This window comes from Ostrinia furnacalis, unplaced genomic scaffold (genome assembly GCF_004193835.3).
Source record: "Ostrinia furnacalis isolate ACB-3 unplaced genomic scaffold, ASM419383v2 OfSCF1242, whole genome shotgun sequence".
Taxonomy (NCBI): domain Eukaryota; kingdom Metazoa; phylum Arthropoda; class Insecta; order Lepidoptera; family Crambidae; genus Ostrinia; species Ostrinia furnacalis.
Genome location: NW_021131481.1, coordinates 886,451 through 907,209, shown reverse-complemented (window position 1 = coordinate 907,209; position 20,759 = coordinate 886,451). Strand labels below are relative to the sequence as shown.

General features: G+C 36.6%; 1 protein-coding gene and 1 long non-coding RNA gene across 2 annotated transcripts; both read left to right on the top strand.

Annotated features, from left to right (window-relative positions):
- Nucleotides 1-205: 205 nt before the first annotated feature.
- Nucleotides 206-2,154, top strand: LOC114352017 (uncharacterized). The gene is made up of 3 exons (XM_028303450.1): nucleotides 206-209; nucleotides 264-447; nucleotides 1,683-2,154. Exons 1-3 carry the CDS (start codon nucleotides 206-208, stop codon nucleotides 1,948-1,950), a joined length of 456 nt encoding a protein of 151 aa, XP_028159251.1. The 3' UTR covers nucleotides 1,951-2,154.
- Nucleotides 2,155-2,174: 20 nt separating this feature from the next.
- Nucleotides 2,175-5,549, top strand: LOC114352026 (uncharacterized). Its single transcript, XR_003655827.1, has 2 exons — nucleotides 2,175-4,081; nucleotides 4,143-5,549. It is a non-coding gene; the product is annotated as an uncharacterized LOC114352026 (long non-coding RNA).
- Nucleotides 5,550-20,759: the final 15,210 nt, after the last annotated feature.

Here is a 20,759-nt window from a genome sequence, read left to right as displayed (position 1 = left end):
ACTGGACCTAACGAGTTTGCGCTCAGCGATTTCTAGCATCATGCGCTGAGAGAGGACATAGCCCGGCTTCAGCTCAAGTAAGTGACGATATCTCAGGTCAATCTTAAGTAAGTGACGGTATATCATTAAGTGAGGGTCCCCAAGAGACAGACGAGGAACAGTACAATGATCCGAGACTAGGCGTGTCTTAAAGGCGTCCGACTTAATGAGTATACAATTAAAAAGAGGGAGGACTTAACTAGGCTCAGTCTCACTCAAGTAAGTGACTGTATATCCTCAAGTGAGAGATCCCAAGAGACACGAGGAACAGTACAGCATCCTCCGCGAGTGGGCGTGCCCTAGAGGCGTGCCCGACTCGGCGGCGCGCGCGCTCGCGGCGCACGAGTACACGCTCGGCGACCTGCTGGCGCACGCGCAGAGGGAGGACATCGCCCGGCTCCAGCTCAAGTAAGTGGCGATGTCTCAGGTCCATCTTAAGTAAGTGACGGTATATCCTCAAATGAGAGCCCCCAAGAGACAGACGAGGATCAGTACAGCATCCTCCGCGAGTGGGCGTGCCCTAGAGGCGTGCCCGACTCGGCGAATATACACCTAAACAGAGGGAGGACATCGCCCGGCTCCAGCTCAAGTAAGTGGCGATGTCTCAGGTCCATCTTAAGTAAGTGACGGTATATCCTCAAGTGAGAGACCCTAACAGATAGACGAGGAACATCCTCCGGGACGCCTTAAGGGCTAAAGGCGTGCCCGACTGAACGAGTATACAGACATACACTAAACGATTTCTAGCAAAACGCACATAGAGAGGACATAGATAGACTCAATCTCAAGTGAGTGACGCATTAAACATGACTTGAATGAATCGACGGTCTAGGTGAGACTTGAAGCTATGACCTTCCGCTTACTGGATCCAACGAGTTTGCGCTCAGCCATTTCTAGCATCACGCGAAGAGGGAGGACATAGCCCGGCTCCAGCTCAAGTAAGTGGCGATGTCTCAGGTCCATCTTAAGTAAGTGACGGTATATCCTCAAGTGAGAGTCCCCAAAAGACAGACGAGGAACAGTACAGCATCCTCCGCGACTGGGCGTGCCCTAAAGGCGGGCTCGACTCAAAGAGTATACACATAAACAAAGGGAAGACTAGGCTAGGCTCAATCTTAAGTAGGTGAGTGACGATAAACATGAAAGAGTCGACTGTCTTAAGTAGAAAGAACGTGAATCTACAACCTATCGCTTGCTGGGTCGAACGAGTATACCATCAACGAACTTGCAACACGCGTAGAGAGAACATAGCCAGGCTCAATTTCAAGTAAGTGACGATAGTGAAGTGAAAGTGAATCCTCGGTGACGATGTATTCTCAAGTGAAAGCCCCCAGAGATAGATGAGCTGGAATATCCAAATACTGTACGTCTGTATGAGCCCATAATAAGCCCGCAAAATCGCACGTGAAGCTACTCCCAAATTATCATCTGTCATTCTTAAACTGACACTGGTCAGAGGCCCATTGGCCGATATAGAAACGATTCTGAAACGTCAAGTGGCAAGAATGGCAACTAATAACCCAGTATTGATAGTAGCGCCCTTATGACGACGTCATAGCTGGGACGACTCAGTGTTGGACAACTATATCAGATTGTTAGACGTTAACAGCAACGAAATTCTAAACTCAAATCTTATTTCACAGAGGCGGCGTAGAACTGCGACTATGGCGTGCAATCCTCGACCACCGTCTACAATCCACCACGAACCACCTGCGCCGCGCTAGCAGCACCGAAACAGACATGGACACCAACTCCATAGTAGTAGTCGAGTGCAACCAATGCAAGACTACCCGCAGAACCACTTCAAACAACTCCTCCTGTTCTAACAACCCTACGATTGTGATTAGGGATCAGGTTAACGGCGAAGATGACGTCACAGAGCTGGTGCCGGCAAATGGAGACAGCCCTTGACTATTGCGCGGGTGGTGCACTCTGCAGTAAGGCCAAGGACACACCAGTGTTAGGATCTACGTAAAGGTTTACTGAAATTAATAAATACATTTGTTCGATAAAGTCTAAAATGCTGTTCCATTTGTGCGATTGCAATGGTTAAACTTGTATTCTCCGCACTACGTGACGAGTGAAAAAACCACAGACATGATTAATAATCATGTCTGTGGTTTTTTCATTTTCATTGATTATCTTTTTTTTTTATAATTAATGGGATGTGGATACCACCAGTTAGTAACTGTAACGTAACTGGCAGTTACAATAGCATAGTTCTTGTGGTCTGTCAAAAGTTTGCTTTTCTACGTATTTTGAGTAACTAATAATAGTATTTCTTCTATAAATAAACTAAAGCCTGGTCCGTGAGCACGTAGAATTTTGTCCAATGACCCCAAGCTACCCATCCTTATCGCTCGCGCGTAATTATATTGCGGTCGCGATTGTGCGACGCGCCCCCGCAGTGAGTGTGCAGGCTTTACACGAAGAGTTGGCGTCAAAACAAGTTGGATATAGCTGTTTTTCTAAAATGGTAGAGCGCGGTTTGATGTTACGGAAACCATGAATGGTTGATCAACATCCCTATTCTATGAGTAGATATAACAAGTTTTGATTAAAATTAACTAACACTGGAGTTGTGAAAAAGCAAGCAATGGAAGCAATAATGTCGTATTTACAAAATACGTGTAACGTATTCGCACAAATTAACTTTTTAACACTAATATTTTTATTAGTCAGATACGCTTGTAACGGTAGTGATATGTCAGGTTGTTTAGAAACTAATCACAATTTAGGTGCTATATTAAAATCTGTTTTTCGATTTTTTTTGCTTTACGAGTTGCTATAATACGCTTGGCCTGTGAGTGTATCATCCAAACAGGTTTTTTGGGCTGACTTTGTCTTATGAAAAGGAAATTAGGACTACGACAATTTTTCGTAGATTCTATGTTAGAATAAGTTATGGTTTTTTAGTGATGTTCTCGAAGCATAAAATTGTGTATACACTGTGCAATAATTGACGTGTAACATGTTTCGAAACGTGTGTTTTTCGTCGTTGTTAGTTGAAATTCACGCGTGCAACGTTGCCAGCAATGTTGAAAGTCATTAGCTGCGCATCAATTATTGCCTTGTGTCTGGCTTTAGGTCCATCGGTTGATGCTTTTCGATACAAAATAATGTTGTCCTAATATTTCCAGCAATAAGACAAGATAAAATAGAAGTCAGCACCGTTATAAACCTTGTTGTGTAAATATAAATTGTTATTAATTTGTGAATATTTAACTAGTCTATGTAAATATTAATTTGTTGGCGGATAAGTAGTAATCAACTACGGACTCTCATATTAAATGTTTCGATTCTTCTGTTGAACTTCTATGACAAAAAAAAACACAATTTATTTATAAGGAATTTAAATAGTTACTGTGAAGTCAGATTTGTTAGAACAGGATTTATGCCTAGCACTTTTATTTCTAATGTTGTTGACAATGTAAGTTAAAAGCAATAATGTTAACGTTAGCCTTGCCCAGTTAAAAATGGTGCTATAGATGTGATTGCAAAATAAAAGTGCCTTCAAAGTAGAAACCGGTTTTTTGCTATTTACTGAAGAAATATATTTTATGAAACATACTATTTTTCATACATATTACTTTGCCCAATTATGAAAATAATCATGGTGAAAAATTTAGGTTGCTATCATATTGCAAGCAATATAGTAATAAAACATAGGTTTCTTTCTTATAGTACACATTCATCTAGGGATGTTTTAAATAAGTGTGTTTTATCATATCCACGAAACAATACCTTAGTATATTCTCGTAATAGAGTTGTTTTTTTTTCATATAATTATTGTATATTTTCTGTAAGTGCCATAACACGTACACACAAAGCCTGGGCTTGTGGAAATCAGAACTATTCTGTTCTTTACCTATAACGTGAAAAGATCTGTATTTACGTGTATGTTATTAATTAAGTAATAAAAATATAATTCACTATCACAGTATAAAAGTCTATAAGATATCTGTTAAAATACATTACATTTATGTATGTAACAATTAAATGCTATTGCGCTATTCGAAACACATAATATAATAGTGAGTATGTTTATTTGTTCATCCGATGTGTTTCGGTCTTAGAGAGTTATAAAACGTATAGTCTGTAAGTTTACTTAAAAATGTATAATCAAAATGTCTAAACTTTGTTTATATTTAACGTGTACAAACACAAATGTTTGTTCAATTTGACGATAAAAATATGTGGGTCATGAGTAGAATGGAACGTAAAAAAAATTACGAAAAGAAAAAAAAGATCTTCAAAAAAGGTTTACGCGCTTCTCGCTTACACTGCGTTATTTTAAATTCTTTCAGCTTATTCACTCGTAGTTCGGTCTCGTTCATTACCTTTACATTCCATTTTATTCGTATCCTACACATATTATATTAGGTGTGACCTAATAATACTCATAACGCTGTTGAGAAGTACAAAACTAACGTAGCCTCGTAAATGTATGTATATAAATATTACTTATTTACACTTGAGTAATTATTAACACAAGTTATACAGCTAAAAGTTGCCGCTTTGCTTGTTAAAAAAGTGTAAAAGTGTCTTATATTTAATAATAATATTTGTTAAATACATAAAAAGAGATAAGAGGCTACAATGACTATAAAAATTTATTCTTATAATTACGTAGTCTTCCATTGTTATGTTAAAAGTGTAACTGCTGAGTTAAATTTTAATATAACGTTGTGTAAAATGTATGTTCACTTCGACCTAAAAGTTTAGTTTAGTTATACCGTTGTGTAGATACTGCAACATCACTATTCATGAACCAAAAATTATAAAAAAACGATATTTAAATATTTTGAATATAATTTTGAGAGCAGAACATGTCAAAAATCTATACCTTTATTATCCGAAAAATCGTGAGTTTGGTGCTAAAATACAACCAAGTTTTTTTTGGATCGAAAAAATAACAGATTTTGTGTGGGGAAGAATTTTTTGTTTTACATTTCCATGTTGAGGAAGTTTTTGAAGTTTTCTTTTGTTGTCTGTAGTTCCTGTCACTACGTTCACTTTGCTTGGTTGTGATTGTGACAGATAAAATAGTTTTCGCTGTTTCTAATAACATTGAATGTTAATTGAAATGGCGAAAGGTTAATTATATTAGCAAGGAATTATCAAATTAAATTTCGGAGTAAAAAAGTATGGTGTTCGAACTAAATTGCCGTTGCCTTTTAGAGGTAAACATTTATCAGCACAAAAACAAGTTTCTCAAAAACAAAATCTCAAGTTAATATAAACACTTACCATGAAGATTTTTTATGTACTCGTATCTATAGGTTACAAAAATCCATTACGACAGTTAATTATTATAACGTTTTTTTTTTTCAAATGCAGGCATCGTAAATACCATAATCTGGTATATTTTTTATTTGACTTAAAAATAAAATCCACCTTGATAAAACATAGGTGATCCAAGCCTATTTTCAGTGTCGAATAAATATTATTTAATGCGAATATTTACGCAACGTATCGATTGTTATGTAATTTGTAAAGTGAGTAAGCAATGTAATAAGTAGCTAATAAACAATAATACAACTAATTATTTCTGCATTTCATTTATCTTTTTTTACTTTTGGTTTAGGTATTTCTTTATGGACCATATAATTGCGACTAAACGCGACGCTGACAACTGCTAGAGCTGAACGAACAAACGATCAAGACAGGCTTTTGATTGATTTAAAAAAATCACCTTTCTTCTATTGCAATAAATGTTGCGTCTTTTGGATCATTTTCTCATTGTATTAAATCAAGTTCTCCCAAGGGCTGAGGGTGGCGTTACTCAGTGAGAAGTAACCCACGAATGTTTACGAATACCGACTGCATTAATTTACATAGGCACGCCAATGTATTAACTTATACAGGACGCAATCGCTAATAGTACCTATGATTACTTACGGAAGGGAGAATAAGTAAGTATGCTGAGCTCGAACTCTGAATTCGTTGGAGTTGTCAGAATTTGTTTTACTGGAATACGATACAATATAAGATTTTAAACTTTCGCGTTCCATTTTAATTAAATTAATACGATACAATAGTGGTAGGTCTTGCTGTTTGGAATGCTTATGCCCGATTTCACCATCAATCCCTTTCAGTTTTGTTTTCATAGGGGTCACTTAAAAATTAAGGATTGATGGTGAAAACGGGCATTAGTCCCTTCTTAATAATAAAGACTTACACGACTACACGTGCGTTCTTCAGTAGCTAGTGTAACGGTCGAAAATGTTTTCTGTTTATTTCGTAACTTTATTATTTTTTGTTTTTGAATTTTACTATGATTTCAAAGGGTTCCTTATTACAATGTCTTCCGACTTCCCTTCACTGTATATAAATTATACTACGCAAACAACCATCATACTTAAGTTACCCTAATAAATGTTGACACCGTGGTAAGAGCACGCATCAAATCTAATACAAAGCCATTTTAGTGGGATATTGTAGTGAAATGCTAATATCGTTATTTTGAAATGGCGGGGTGACAGGAGGTTTCTTGACGTTCCCATTAGTTAATACTTACACTGATTTACTAATAAACAATTGGGCTTAGTGGAGATACGCTCTGTATTGTAAGAAGAATTACATAGAAATAGGAAATAATATAATCAACGTTACCTCAATTATTTCGCCCGCCAAAAATTTTCTCTGTCACAGAAAAAAAATATCGCTAGCGTCCCTGTTTCAAAAACCAGGATGAAAACTATCCTATGTCCTTTGCCGGGACTCAAATTATATGACAAATATCATCAAAATCGGTTCAGTGTTTTAGGCGTGAAAGTGTGACAGACAGACAAAATTACTTTCGCATTTATAACTTTAGTACATAAAATGCTTTTTTTAGTTGATAGTCTTTATAAAAAAGCGTTTTAACCTAAGATCGTCGTAAAAATCCTATTTCTCGTTACTTTTATTGCAAATCAATTTCGTCGCTCGTTTTATTTTTACACTGTCTCGGCTAAAACAGTGGGGTGGATGTCTACTCAATTACACAGCGTCTTAATTATATTAGATATTCTCAAGTCTTCGGATTTGAATTTCAATCGCCCTAAACCCAACAGGACAGAAGAATTGTTAATTTTATTACGGACTTCCACGGCCTTTTTAATGTAAATCGCTGTGATCTCATTAGATGATGCTTTATAAGGTTTTAAATGCGGCGTATCTATTTTTGGGGGTGTCTTGCAAAGGTATAGGCAGTTAATGCAGTAGGTACCTAGCACACGAACACGATGTTTTATTTATGAAAATCAGTAGGATCTAATTCTGTAACTAATGGTTACGCGGAAGAAATTTTATTTTCCATCTATAATGGACTTTATTGTTAATCTGTCGGGAGTCAACTAAGAAAAGCTGAACCGTGATTATGCTGAATTCCATGAAAAATAACTATTTAACTAACACATCATTTGTGTAACTTTAATCTTCAATGGTTTGTATTGCAAAAAATTATGTTTGTTCCACGTTATGAATTCGAACCGCTCCAACGCAGCCAAATTGGTTGTTTGTATTCGGCGCATTTAAAATGGCATCACTCATTTACATGCGCTGTATGGATAGTTAGTGCCTACTAATCAAATGTTTGGCTTTACACGGTCAGTGGTTTTGAACAATGCACTCATTTCGATACATATTATTTTGGTCGGCCTCTGAAGAGTTCAAGGATGAGATTATTTATAAGCATATAAGTATAAAGCCGTTCATATAGTAAGATACCTTACTTCCTAAATCTGTTTATCATAAAAGGCAGTCAAACTGATTTATCAACATACAGCTCAAAGAAAATTGGCACACAGAATAGTTAATTATGTACTTGTTGGCATCGACTATTCCTTAGTTTATTGTAAAGTTTTGAGTTAAATGGGAAACAAAATCCAAAAACCAGGAAATCAACTAATAAGGCGAAACTTTAGTGTTCTCTGATCACTATACATAAGATCACCTAGGTGATCTAAGTGGACTTTTTATCCATGGGTGATCAAAGGACACCAAAGTGTCGCCTGGAGTCCACTTTGATCAACTGGGAGAGACCAACGAGAAAAACAATTTTGTACTGTAGCACATCATTGAAATTCAGATGAACACAAATATTTTTACAAAGTGAATGCTTGTTTTACTGAAGTCGTAAATCAAATAGTTATTTGTTCACGCTTTATCGTTAAGATAAGAGCAACAATGTTTCATCTTTATAAACCGTTGTGTTGCCTCTGTTTTGATTACAATCCGACGCAAATATACAGTAAGCGTTTTACGCTTCGCACATGATTCGGTTACGATGGACACAACAGAGATGGAACCAGTAGTTACAGTTCTCTAAGAATATAATATAAGTGCTAGCTACTAATACATAGCTTGCATTGGATAGTCAATATTCTGTTGACAAAATATTGTGAGATGTTGATGTAAGAATGTTAACAAAATATTACTTGAGTAGGTATTTGTTGTTATTGTTAATTAGTAGGTAATTTTACCAATTTTGTAAACGGTAATTACTAAAAGATGTACATAAATGGTGAGAGGCTATCAAAAATCATTGAGGGGAAGCCTATGTCCAGCAGTGGACGTAATGTGGCTGAAATGATGATGATGAACTTTGTAAAAACATGGATTTTTGCTGCGTCTCGTGTCACAGACCCATTTTTTTAGAAACATAATGAAGAAGATCGACATGAATTTTTTTTTTTACAAAAGGCTGTTTTAGTTTGTATCTCTGTTGGATGTTGCGCCTTGTGAACACCCCACCCCAAGTACTCGTATAGTTTTCTAAGTGTAGTCGTGCCGAGCCTACTCTCTCTACACCCACTACCCAAACACAGGCTAGCTTAAAGTGGAATTAAGCTGTAGTTATGTTTGCTTATACGTCGGCGTCTGCTGGCAGTGAACCAAAACGTTGTTACTCGCTTAATGTGGATTTATATCGAGCAAGATCGCTGAGCGGAACCCGCCTGAGCCCTGAGCAATTTGCACCGCCTTACAGCTATGCGAGCCTGGTACCTGCCTAAATTGTAAAGGCATCTCTTATGGGATTTAATTAAAGTGAAATTAGCTATTCATATCTTTCGAAATACTTTTTTTTCAATTTTTTTATCCAATAGTATAAAGAAAAGCAAAAATTTTGAAGCTTTTCAGTTTTTGACAACCAGTCCCTTGCTACACCCTGGGTGTATGATCAAGACATTCAGGAGTTGAAGTGGTAGCCATGACCGAAATCGGTCTGATGAATCATCATCATCCTGATAATAAATTGCATGACAGTGGTTTATGAGTGTTATATCAGAGCGTGGTTAATGAGCCTGTTATTTTGAAAAGAAGAACTCTATTCCTTTTTAGACTAAAGACAGCCACTACTGGAAAAAGGCCTCCTCAAGAACTCTACCTGGGACTAATAAATTGAAGTAGAGATATTTAGTCCTGAAACTATAAATTGCTCTTAATAATTCAAGTGGCATTAGATATTATCTTAAGACTTAATTGAGCGTCTGAAATCAAACAAAGGTCTAAAATATTGAAATCTATTGAATGTCAACCTCATCTTGAACTCCTCGAAATTCTATGAATATACGTTTCACACTCGATTGACTTTGAACTGTTAGTACAGTCTGATTAAAATTCAAAAGTAATTCGAAAATTCAGAAATCATAAGAAATGGGATTAAGTAGCATCTATTCATTAATTCGTTAGTAGAGTCGCTTCAGCCTGCACTAGCTCATTCATTCGTAGAGTTTTTTTGACTTGGTTCAATAGAATTTCCATTAGAAAATGTAATTGGATTGCTTGGCAAATTAGTTGATTTGACAGATAATTCCCATTTAATCTAGGAGGTACTTATTTATTTATCTTCGGGCATACTTATTTAAACTTAAATCAAGCTTTAGGATTTAGTTTTTAGAATAGAGTTTCGAATAAGAATAATCCTATGCTAATAAAGAGCTTTGAATTACCTACAAGCGAACCTGAAATTTAACCGCCTAGTAGCTTTTTGATAGAGATGGGTTATACTAGGTAAATTTGATACTAGGTGCGCCTATTCCAAGTATTTATTAATACGTGATCCAAATACCTGTTCCACTTAGTACGTAGTAATTTACCATACTTGACGCGACTAGTGCGGACTAATCCACGTATTATGACTTTAAAATACAATTTTTTTTGGAAAGATCCACTCGTAGTACCTATTAATAATGCAATTTGAAATTGAATAATAATGTTTTTGCTGGTTGTTGATTGATTGATATCCTCCCTTCATACTTCAACAGGCTTAGGACTGTCAACTTAAAAGTTGGCGTATTTAAAAGATATCAATTTCATAAAAATATTTACATATTTTTTTCTATTTTTTATTTAAATGCAATTATCACGGACGCGTGACAACAAACCAAAACAAACCTGTCGGAAGAATAAAAACTGGTTTTTTACCGGCTAGTCAACAAGGAGTGAGCTGAATGAGAGAGAACAAAAATTAAAATATTCAAAACCTTACCTGTGCACAAATAGAGTTTAAATTACGTAATACATCAAACACCTATTCCTATCTCACACCTGCCTGCGCTCAAATTTGTTTGTCAGACAGAGACGGAGTGAATCTCTACGTTCACACATAAGCTTAGCGAGAAATACGCGGTGCGCGTAATACACGACTACGGATTATGCAATAATTAATAACCTCTATTACTTTGAAGGTAGGGTCGGAAATCGTGTAATTTAAAAAATACTTAGCGAGAAATACGCGGTGTGCGTAATACACGACTACGGATTATGCAATAATAACCTCTATTACTTTGATGGTAGGGTCGGAAATCGTGTAATTTAAAAAATACTACGTGGATCAAGTATTTTAAAAATTGGAGCCACTTAGTACTGTAAAATACCTAGTGTGTGGATCTGTTCTAGTAAATACGTCTCATCTCTACTTTTTGACTAGCTGAAAATACCTAACACCGAAAAATTAATGTTTTACGTATAAAATATCAAATTGCCTGTATCATAAAGTAAATGCATGTGAATGCAGTGTCAAATTCTGAGTTACTCCGAACCTTTCATCGATGCTTTATTTTATTTTTCGCGTTTGCATACCAGCACTTACTCTATACCCTGGAGAGGCGGGAATAGAACCCGACGGATCGTTCGACAGACGTTCGCACCACGTGCTCAACGCTGAAAGGTCTGATAATATAATATAAAAGCTTTCAACTGAATAGCAAAGGATCAATTCAGCTTGTAAGATGACTATGTACCAGACCTCTTGATGGCTGTGTTGGAGCTTGTTCGAAATCGCGAGTTGATTATTATTAAAACTTTATCTATGCTCGATCATAATTTTTGCGGGTATCTTCTTCTTTCTATCGTTCGAGTTTTAATAAATTAGGTAAGCTTACTTAACTATTTATATTTTCTGTCTTGGAAATATAAGATTGACTGTTAAACGTGCTCTCAGAATAAGAAATCATATCTTTTCCAGATTTTTCCAATATTTTTGGACAAGGACAAGGATAAAAGAAACAAATCAATTTTGTACTGACTGTCCCATCTGAGAATCGAATCCTCTCGAGATCGTCAAATCTAACCACTGGACTATTGCTCGTAAAAGATGTTTTCCGAGCCAGTGGGCCGGCATCGCAAGAATGCGTTGATATTTTATGGCGTAAGGAACACAAAATGCCTTCGTTTGTTTGAGCAAACGGAAACAAATACATCGGCGATGCAGACTCGCTTTATTGTTAGAAAGTTCAAAGGGATGCGTTCAGAAGTATTGCGTTGTTACAAAGAGAATTTTGCACATTTCAGCAGGTAAACGCAATTTTACAGAAACGTTTCACAGGATTTCCATTGGTATTACGTTCTTTTCAGCAAATGTTCTCCCTGTGCATAATAAATGTTGCGTTGAGACCCATAATTCTCTATAACTTTTCTTAGCAATATTTTGTATCTAATAAGTACTTCTTTGACCATTTTACAATCTGACAATCGTGTAGAAATATTTAATACCCAATTAGAAACTATACCAACCGCATTAACTGAGTGACAATTTGCTTTTCAGATTAGCGTAATCCGTATTAAATATGACAAAATCAGAATGTTGTTGAGATCATTTATGAAGGCGTTACCTCTGTGCCGCGGGTTTGGAGTGTTCTTATTAAAAGCAATATTTGTTTAGGTCTGTGTACATATGCAGGGCGATATTTGCATATTGGGTGCGCAAGCTGTCTTAATTTGGAAGCAGCACAAAAAGAACAGACAACTCCAAAAAAAAAGGAAAAAATAATTAAGCCGCGTGCTAATGCAAGTATTCATTGTGGGATTTGTAGGCCATGCATGTGCTGATGCTAATAATAACGTAATCCAAGTTATAATTTGAATTTAAAGAAGAACATGACAAAATAGTGTTTATTTATTGGTATATCCGATATATTTGATGAAGCGACATTATTATTTTTAAGTGGCATCACCATTTGCTCTGTCTTTTATGAAATTTTATGGAAAGATGCATTAGATTTCGGTGAAAACCTGAGTGAATGAGAATACAATTTCAAAATCTGTACCAAGTACCTACATGTCTAAAAGTATACTGAAAACGAAGCTAAATGAACATCGGCGGAACTCTACATCAATCAAATGGGCTGGCTCTTGTCTTTTTACTATCTTACGGGGGCGTCACAAGGGAGCCACATCTGCTCGATGCAATTTATTGTCTCAATCTGTGTAGCGACAAAATTACCGAAACACGAATATACGATGCGTGTGCGATTGCTAAGTGAGCAGTTATTTTTGACGCGCATTGCAGGTGGGTGTTTGGCTAATTTTGACTGAAACAACGGAGGAGGGACTGAAATAAAGTTACAATAAATACTTAGTGATTTTCATTGTTGTACTGCGTTTATTAATTTTGTAAAATGTGTTGTAGGTACCTACTTGAATTATGTTCTATTATCGTATTACCAAAAATTATTATATTAAAGCCTAGGTAGTAAAGAGGAACTGCTGAAAATATTTTAATAATAGCTCTACCTTACACATCTTGACTAAAAAATAAACGCATTTTGTATGTCCTAAGTGTGATTATTTTGTTTCAGCAATTTTGAAAATTATTCTGAGTTTCAAAATCTCAAATATTGTCAGTAGAAATTGTAATAAATAACAAGAATTTTCTTAGAATCCCCATGTTTCATTTCTGACCAAAAATGTTTACACGGCCCTTTAATATACTGTCCCCAAACTAAACAAAGAGTTTTCATAACAAACCACTATTTTAGGGATCGGCATGAGTGTCCTCCAGAGGCCGGTTGGCAATAAAAATACCGGGCCCTGAGGGTCAATCAGGAGAGTGTTTGGTCAAGTGCTGGGATACGTAAGTATATTTTTTTAACGCAATGTACTATCGTGTTTTATGGATTTGCTTGTTGATATTTTTTTTGTTCTTCTTACTAGACACTCAAGGTTCGACTACATGCCAGTTTATGATATGACTGACTAGGTTTTACTCGCGACTTCGTCCGTGTGATATTTAGTTTGTCACAGAAAGACCGCCTTTTCTTGACAATTTGTAATTTGGTTCAATATCGTTACAAATTAAAGCCTAACAAATAAAAACCGTTCAGTATTTTTGCGTGAAAGATAAAAGTAAAACATTCATCCTCACATTTTTTTATTTATAATACTTACCTACTTAATAGATAAGAAAAAGACATAGGTATCCGTTACAAAAATAACTTTCTAAATATCATAGACTCGGATTTTCGAGATTTATTTTTTATGGGAGAAAATAGCTAAATTTCTGGCAATACTGGAATAGATGGCGTTGCGAGTTCACCGAATCGTCAAGGGTCGGGCACATTCCCGCCATTCCTCGGACGAGTGGAGCGGTGTTTCGATGTTTTGCCTTACCAAAGGTAATTATTTCGAGTTTATGGGAAATGAGATTTATTTGCTTCGGGTGAAGGATTTACGATGACCCGTTAGATGGTGCAGACAGTTTTTTGTGTGAGCGCCAGCCATTGCTTACCCCACAGTCCGGCGGTTTGCCCTATTTGGTGATTTTGTGTTGCCAAATTAAATAACTCTACTAATATACCAAGTAAAAATAACGTTTGTAATGTAAAGAGTGTACAAAAAAGTTTATAATTATATTTTACAAAACTCCATCCCTAAGAGGGAAAAACGGGATCCACGCATAGGTACGAAGTCGCGGGCGGCCGCTAGTAATATTATACAAATACTAAAACGATTTAGGATTTCCATAGCAAACAATGGTGTTCTTTCGAACTTGATTATTGGCTAGGTACCTATTTACAATTTCATGCAATTAACTGCAACCAAATTGAATATGCGAAGTGCAACCGGGGGGCTTAATCAAGATCGTAATAAAGTGGCGATTTACGTATACATAATTACTTAATAGCCTGTTGTTTATACTAAAGTATCTACTACAAAACTTCACGCCAGCCAGACACCGATATTGTTTAACAAAAAGCCCTACTTGTAAATAAAACCATAAACAAATAAATAGCAAAATAATAAAAAACCTAAAAGATTAAACTAAGTATATCTTCAATTTAAACGAGTAATTAGCTGATATTTTAGGCAAATAACTTCTGTCTGGGAACATCATGAATTGGACAGACGATGTCTTAACAATTCTTTTAGAGTTCGCTCTCATTAAGGGAATCAAAAACTATGCAATTATTTAAATTCGTCGACTATTTTTAATTAGCAGTAGACGTCTGTCTGCCGGAGTTGCACTTTTCATAATTTATGAAATGCCAATCTTTAGGGTTCCGTCTTACTTGATTTGGAATTTAAAAACTTAAAGATCGCTTGAATTTGAAGTCAGTAACAGACAAAACAAAACAGGCAAAACAGTTTTTAGTCCTACTACACTATAAATGTACCTAAAAGTTTGTGAGGATGGCGGGCGAAGTTGCGGGCAAAAGCTAGTAATATGAATAATAGTGCTCTAGCAAAAATGAAACATGCATACCAAACACGTCATATTATAATTGTCTTCACAAAAGTGAGTTGACTAAAATAAGTACATAATAACGTAGACAACAACAAAAAAAATATTTCGTGCTTAAAGGGCGCCTAGGTACAGTCAGCATCAAATAGTTAGTGACACCTAAAGTGGCCCAAAGCTGACAACACAACCTTATTCCAATGTAACAAAGACGTGTTGCGAACTTTTTGGCTTCTTTGGGTGTCATAATATTTGACGCTTGACTGTACTTAAGTTGGCTTGATTTCCTCCTACGCTGACGTCCGTCGCGTACGTCGGTCGAGCGCACGAATAAATACAATGTTCTATGAAGAAGCACCACACTGCAACGCTGTCGTCAGCGGCAGATAATTTAGTACTGACGACAGCGTTGCAGTGCGGTGCTTCATAGAACATTGTGTTTATTCGTACGCTCGACCGATGTACGCGACCGACGTCAGCGTAGGAGGAAATCAAGCCTTAGTCGCGGTCTGAATAGGCATTATGTAAGAAATTCGTGAAGTTTTAGGCCCACATGATGGCAGAAGCTGGAGGAGGAGACAGTGTCTGGAGATAAATGAAAATAATTTTCATTTCTATTATTTATAAAGAACCCTGAAATAAATATTCATCGCTCTGTCCTGTCTGTCCCAAGTGCTCTCGGAGCGTCTCTTGCAATAATGAGATATTAAATTTAAGTGCAGTGTCGTCTCCGCCTTGGAATTTAATGAGCAAATGCTTAAAACACACTGACAATAGTTATTTTGCCATTTTGATACAAACGGACAAAGCTTTTAATGCTCTTATAAACTATGAACAAATTAATACGTCTGGTATTCTGTCATTTTGTGTTATCTTGTGATGTTTTGCGAATACAAAGATATACATTAAATTAATACCATTAATTAGATAGTAAGAAAATAGTTGTGGTTATGTGACGATGTGGTATGTGATCGTCAAATTATGGTCATTCATGGTGATAAAGAAAACAACTGAACGCAGGAAGATTTAATGAATGCTTTTGACAATGTTTTGGGCTGACACTGTGTAGGTTTGTTGTCGACACGCCAAGAAGAAGACAGCCAGATTACTTAAGTATTATTCGTTCGTTCGTTTCAGCCAAATGACGTCAACTGCTGGACAAAGGCCTCCCCCAAGGTTTTCCACAATGAACAGTCCTGCGCTGCCCGCATCCAGGCTCTTCCCGCGACCTTTACCAGATCGTCGGTCCACCTAGTAGGAGGCCTGCCCACGCTACGTTTTCCAGCCCGTGGTCGCCACTCGAGAACTTTCCTGCCCCAACGGCCATCGTCTCTACGAGCTATGTGCCCCGCCCACTGCCACTTGATTTTAGCAATTCTGCGAGCTATGTCGGTTACTTTGGTTCTCCTACGGATCTCCTCATTTCTGATTCGATCACGCAGGGAAACTCCGAGCATAGCCCGCTCCATCGCCCTTTGGGTGACCTTGAAAGGTGACAAAACCTTATTGAAGAATTATAGACCCATCTCACTTCTGAGCCATGTCTACAAGCTGTTTTCAAGAGTCATTACGAATCGTCTCGCTCGCAGGCTCGACGACTTCCAGCCTCCCGAACAAGCCGGTTTCCGAAAAGGCTTTAGTACCATAGACCACATACATACGCTAAGGCAGATTATACAGAAGACCGAGGAGTATAATCAACCACTTTGCCTGGCGTTTGTGGATTATGAGAAAGCCTTCGATTCGGTCGAGACCTGGGCAGTGCTACAGTCTCTCCAAAGGTGCCAAATTGACTATCGATATATCGAAGTGTTGAGGGATTTGTTCAAAAACGCCACAATGTCGGTCCGCCTCCAGGATCGGGATTCGAAACCTATCCAGTTGCAGCGAGGGGTAAGACAGGGAGACGTCATATCTCCAAAACTGTTTACCACCGCCCTGGAAGATGTCTTCAAGCTTCTGGACTGGAACGGATTTGGCATAAATATCAACGGCGAGTATTATTAGTTAGTCTCTATTTTTATTCCCCTCTCTAGAAGCGAATCTAAGTAACTATCTTAAAAAAATATGCGAATATTGTGTTCATCTATTAGCAATGTATCTACGAATAAATTAAAAATGCGCAAAGATTATATTTTGTGTAAGTTTGGTCACGTATGCTGGAGCTAATATCCTTGCATGCACTCCAGCCCAGATTATGAAACAAATCAATTCCGTTAAAAGCATACCTACGTCTACTGAATAACACACAACGACCACAATGCAGGTAGAAACAGTTAGTTTAATCATAATAAACTAATTTTAAATCCTGTAAACCTTTGAAAAAGAGGCTGACAATACTTAGTGACTGAGTTTCTTGCGCTGCTTCTTCTCAGCGCACTGGCCCGTTTATTGTCCTGAAGCAGTGGTAGGGTTAATACTGGGACGTGTGAAAGTGCTTTTTTAAAGCCTGTTTGCAGAAATAAATGAGTTTTATGAGTTTTTTTTTTAGTTTTAAATCCTCCTCATCCTTTTACCTCTGGTATTTTGGAGGATGTGCTCCTGCGGCCTTATATTCTCTTGTCCGGCCTGTCCGGCTTTTGTTAGGCTTTTTACTAGAAGAAGTAAATTAACTAAATCACCCACCCTCGCACACACACTCACACTCACTCACTCACACACACACACACACACACACACACACACAAACAAAAACACACACACACACACACACACACACACACACACACTCTTGCACCCTGGAATTTTGAACATTAATTTATTTTGTGTAACAACAACAACCTGAAACAAATTACTTTTTCTTTTTTATATTTAAATTGATTTAATTAATTAATTTTTACATTATTTTATTTAATTTAATAAAATAGGCTGAAAAATAATATATGTATAATCTAAAGTCATAATTATTATTTATATTGTCAATTAATGTTAAATTAATATGGAGAGCGGGGATATTCTACCACAAGTATTTATATACTTAAAAGAATTCCTCGATCGCAATATAGAAATGTAAAAACACCTGGTTATGAATAAAGAAATTTGAATTTGAATTTGAATTTTAATTTGAATTTTATGTGGCTGCAGGGCCTTATGTGCTAACGTGTTGGGGCCTCAGGGACACCTCACCTCGCCTCAGGGATGTCCGGCCTTTACGGTAAAATGTCCGGCCAAATTAAGCACTGAGCCCGGCTATTGTGTTTTTGGACCTGGAAACCTGGTCTGGATCAATTTTCGTTAGATGTGTAGGTCTAAATTTATTATGCCATGGCCGCATAAGGGTCTCTATCGTTCGCCATTCTGGGGTGGGCACTAGACCATTCTGGGGTGAGCACGGCTAATATACAGTTCGAAATTATGAAAATTATAAATTACTTGAAAAAATCGAGGCGGGAATTGAACCCACGACCTTTCGCTTGCCGGGCGACTGCTCCTACAACTGAGCTACTTAGATACTGGATGAACCCGTAGAATTTTTTCAATTCCCGCTTAGGCAGTTCGATTTTCAAATTATTTATAACTTTCAAATTAAATTGCAACTCTTTACACCAAATTAAATAACTTTAAAATAACTATTAAATTATGGCCTTGCTATATTTCATTGCATTGTGCAACAACGCTCTTAGACACTTATGAATATTCCAACACGTCTTCTCCATTCGAAATAACATTTTCGATATCGCAAACATCAATTTACCTATGTCATATACAGGGTGAGTTCTCGCCTTAGTGCATGTGGACTGTTGCGATTTATGTAAGTTGGTATACGAAAGAAGAGTTTGCAAATAAAATTAGCAGTTTTACATTTGAGTACTAAGTGCTCATGTCCCAAAAGCTTAAAATATATTTGCTCATGTTATAAAGAGTGTATTTTGTAGTTCCACTCTAATAGAAGATATTGTCCCAAAGTGAGCTATATCGACTACCAATGTTAGCTTGCTATCTCCAAGGAGTATTGTCAAACATAAAGGCCTACCTCAGACTCAAAAAACCAAATTGTAAACAATTTTCTTGTTTAAAACAAGAAAATGCAATAAAAACAATAAATGAATATCAATTTGAGAAACGTAGTTAGGTAGTGGTTCTAAGAACAAAATTTGAGAACAGTAAGAGATAGGTCTTAGTCAAAACAAAATTAGGTACCTACCTAAGTAGATTCCAATGAAAATATTAATTACTTTATATCCTACTTTTTTATTAATAGTTTTAGAGTGGAAAATATTTTGTTTAATTATATTAATATTCGAAACACCATGTATTCGTTCCGTTCATATTGTTATGGACATCGGAGACCGAGGACGCCATTCATCATACAGCAGCCTCCCCAACATTTCAGCTTAATATTCAATTTTTTACCTAATTGCTTTCATATGAAAAAGGTTAGGGTGCGTCGTCTTTGATAGAAGTAGCGATTATTACTTATTTATTTATTTAAAAGGTACACCAACAAAGTCACATACATACAGTGTAGTGTAAATGTATGACATTTTAACAAGGTTTAACACATGATGCGTATAATATTATGAACAAAAGCTTTTTTTTGCCGTTAATAAAAATGCGAATACTTATTTAACTACAGTCCATGTGCATTCTAATCATATTTTAGTGCAAATAGACTTTCTTTGATTCTTATTTACAGAATTCTTACAGATAAATGAATTGACCGAAGCTCACAAATAAAAGAAATAAGGCAGTGACTTGATACGACTAGTGGTTTGGGTGTATAACTAGCATAACTTTAACAAGGTACTGAATGTCCATCCCTTTGATTTTGATTAACAAGTAAAGAATGGTTTAAAATTATTTGTTATTACTAACTACCATGTAGTTATTAAAACGAATTTCCTAAACATCATTTTTTAACCAGTTTAAAAACAAAAAATGTGCTGGAGAATTGAGTTTTTTTATGGGTGGTAACAGCAGTCACTAATTGAACCTGTTACAGCAATTCCCTCTCCGCTACCCGCTTCTCCTATGAAACCGCGCCGCCTTATTGATTAATGATGGCCGTCTATTTCACCCCTGCGCTAAAAAACAGCGTCAAAGGGTCCGCATCATTCGCTCGTTACTCCTGCGCAGCTCACGCGTGCGCTAAATCACTTTCGGATCGCGACTAACTCAATTCCCATTGTGCATAATGGCATCCGGCATTCGCGATTGTTGCACTCTGATTTAGTTCATATTTTAGTCCATCAATCAAAAGTTCAGATGTAAAATTAAGTACGCTAAGTAACTTAATTAGCCAGACCTCGGTATGATTCTGAGTGTATATTATCGTTTTGGTGAAAATTATTTTGTAATTAGTTTTGTTTGATTTACTTGATGTTTTGTGTCGCTTAATAATACATTTTCATTTACATTTTTAGACAATATTGTTAATATCAAGGCACTAAGGTCCGATTTCTGAATTGAGATTTTTTATCTTGAGCATGCTCATTTGCTACCCACTTAACTATGAACTTACTTATCACATAAAGTCATGCTTCTCAATAGAAACCGGACCTCAGTGTCCATTCTACAGGAAGACAACCCTGTCCAATTTACTGGGAACAAAACAAATGGAAGATTTGGCCCACACTCCCCATTGACATATTTCCCATATTGAAATTGTCAATGTGCCAGTTATACCAGGAGTTATTCTCGGATAAAAGTTTGGTCGAATCGGACCTTAATACATTAATCCCTTTTACATTAAAATCTGTAACTCTAGCTATTGAAAGTTCAGCTCTGTCGGAATGTTGAATGGTGAAACAGTAATTTAGCTAAAACTATGCTA

Bases quoted from the DNA above. Each gene is read 5' to 3' on its own strand.
- LOC114352017 (XM_028303450.1), top strand. The intron at 448-1,682 runs GTAAGTGGCGAT...CTTATTTCACAG, and splicing joins ATCGCCCGGCTCCAGCTCAA to AGGCGGCGTAGAACTGCGAC.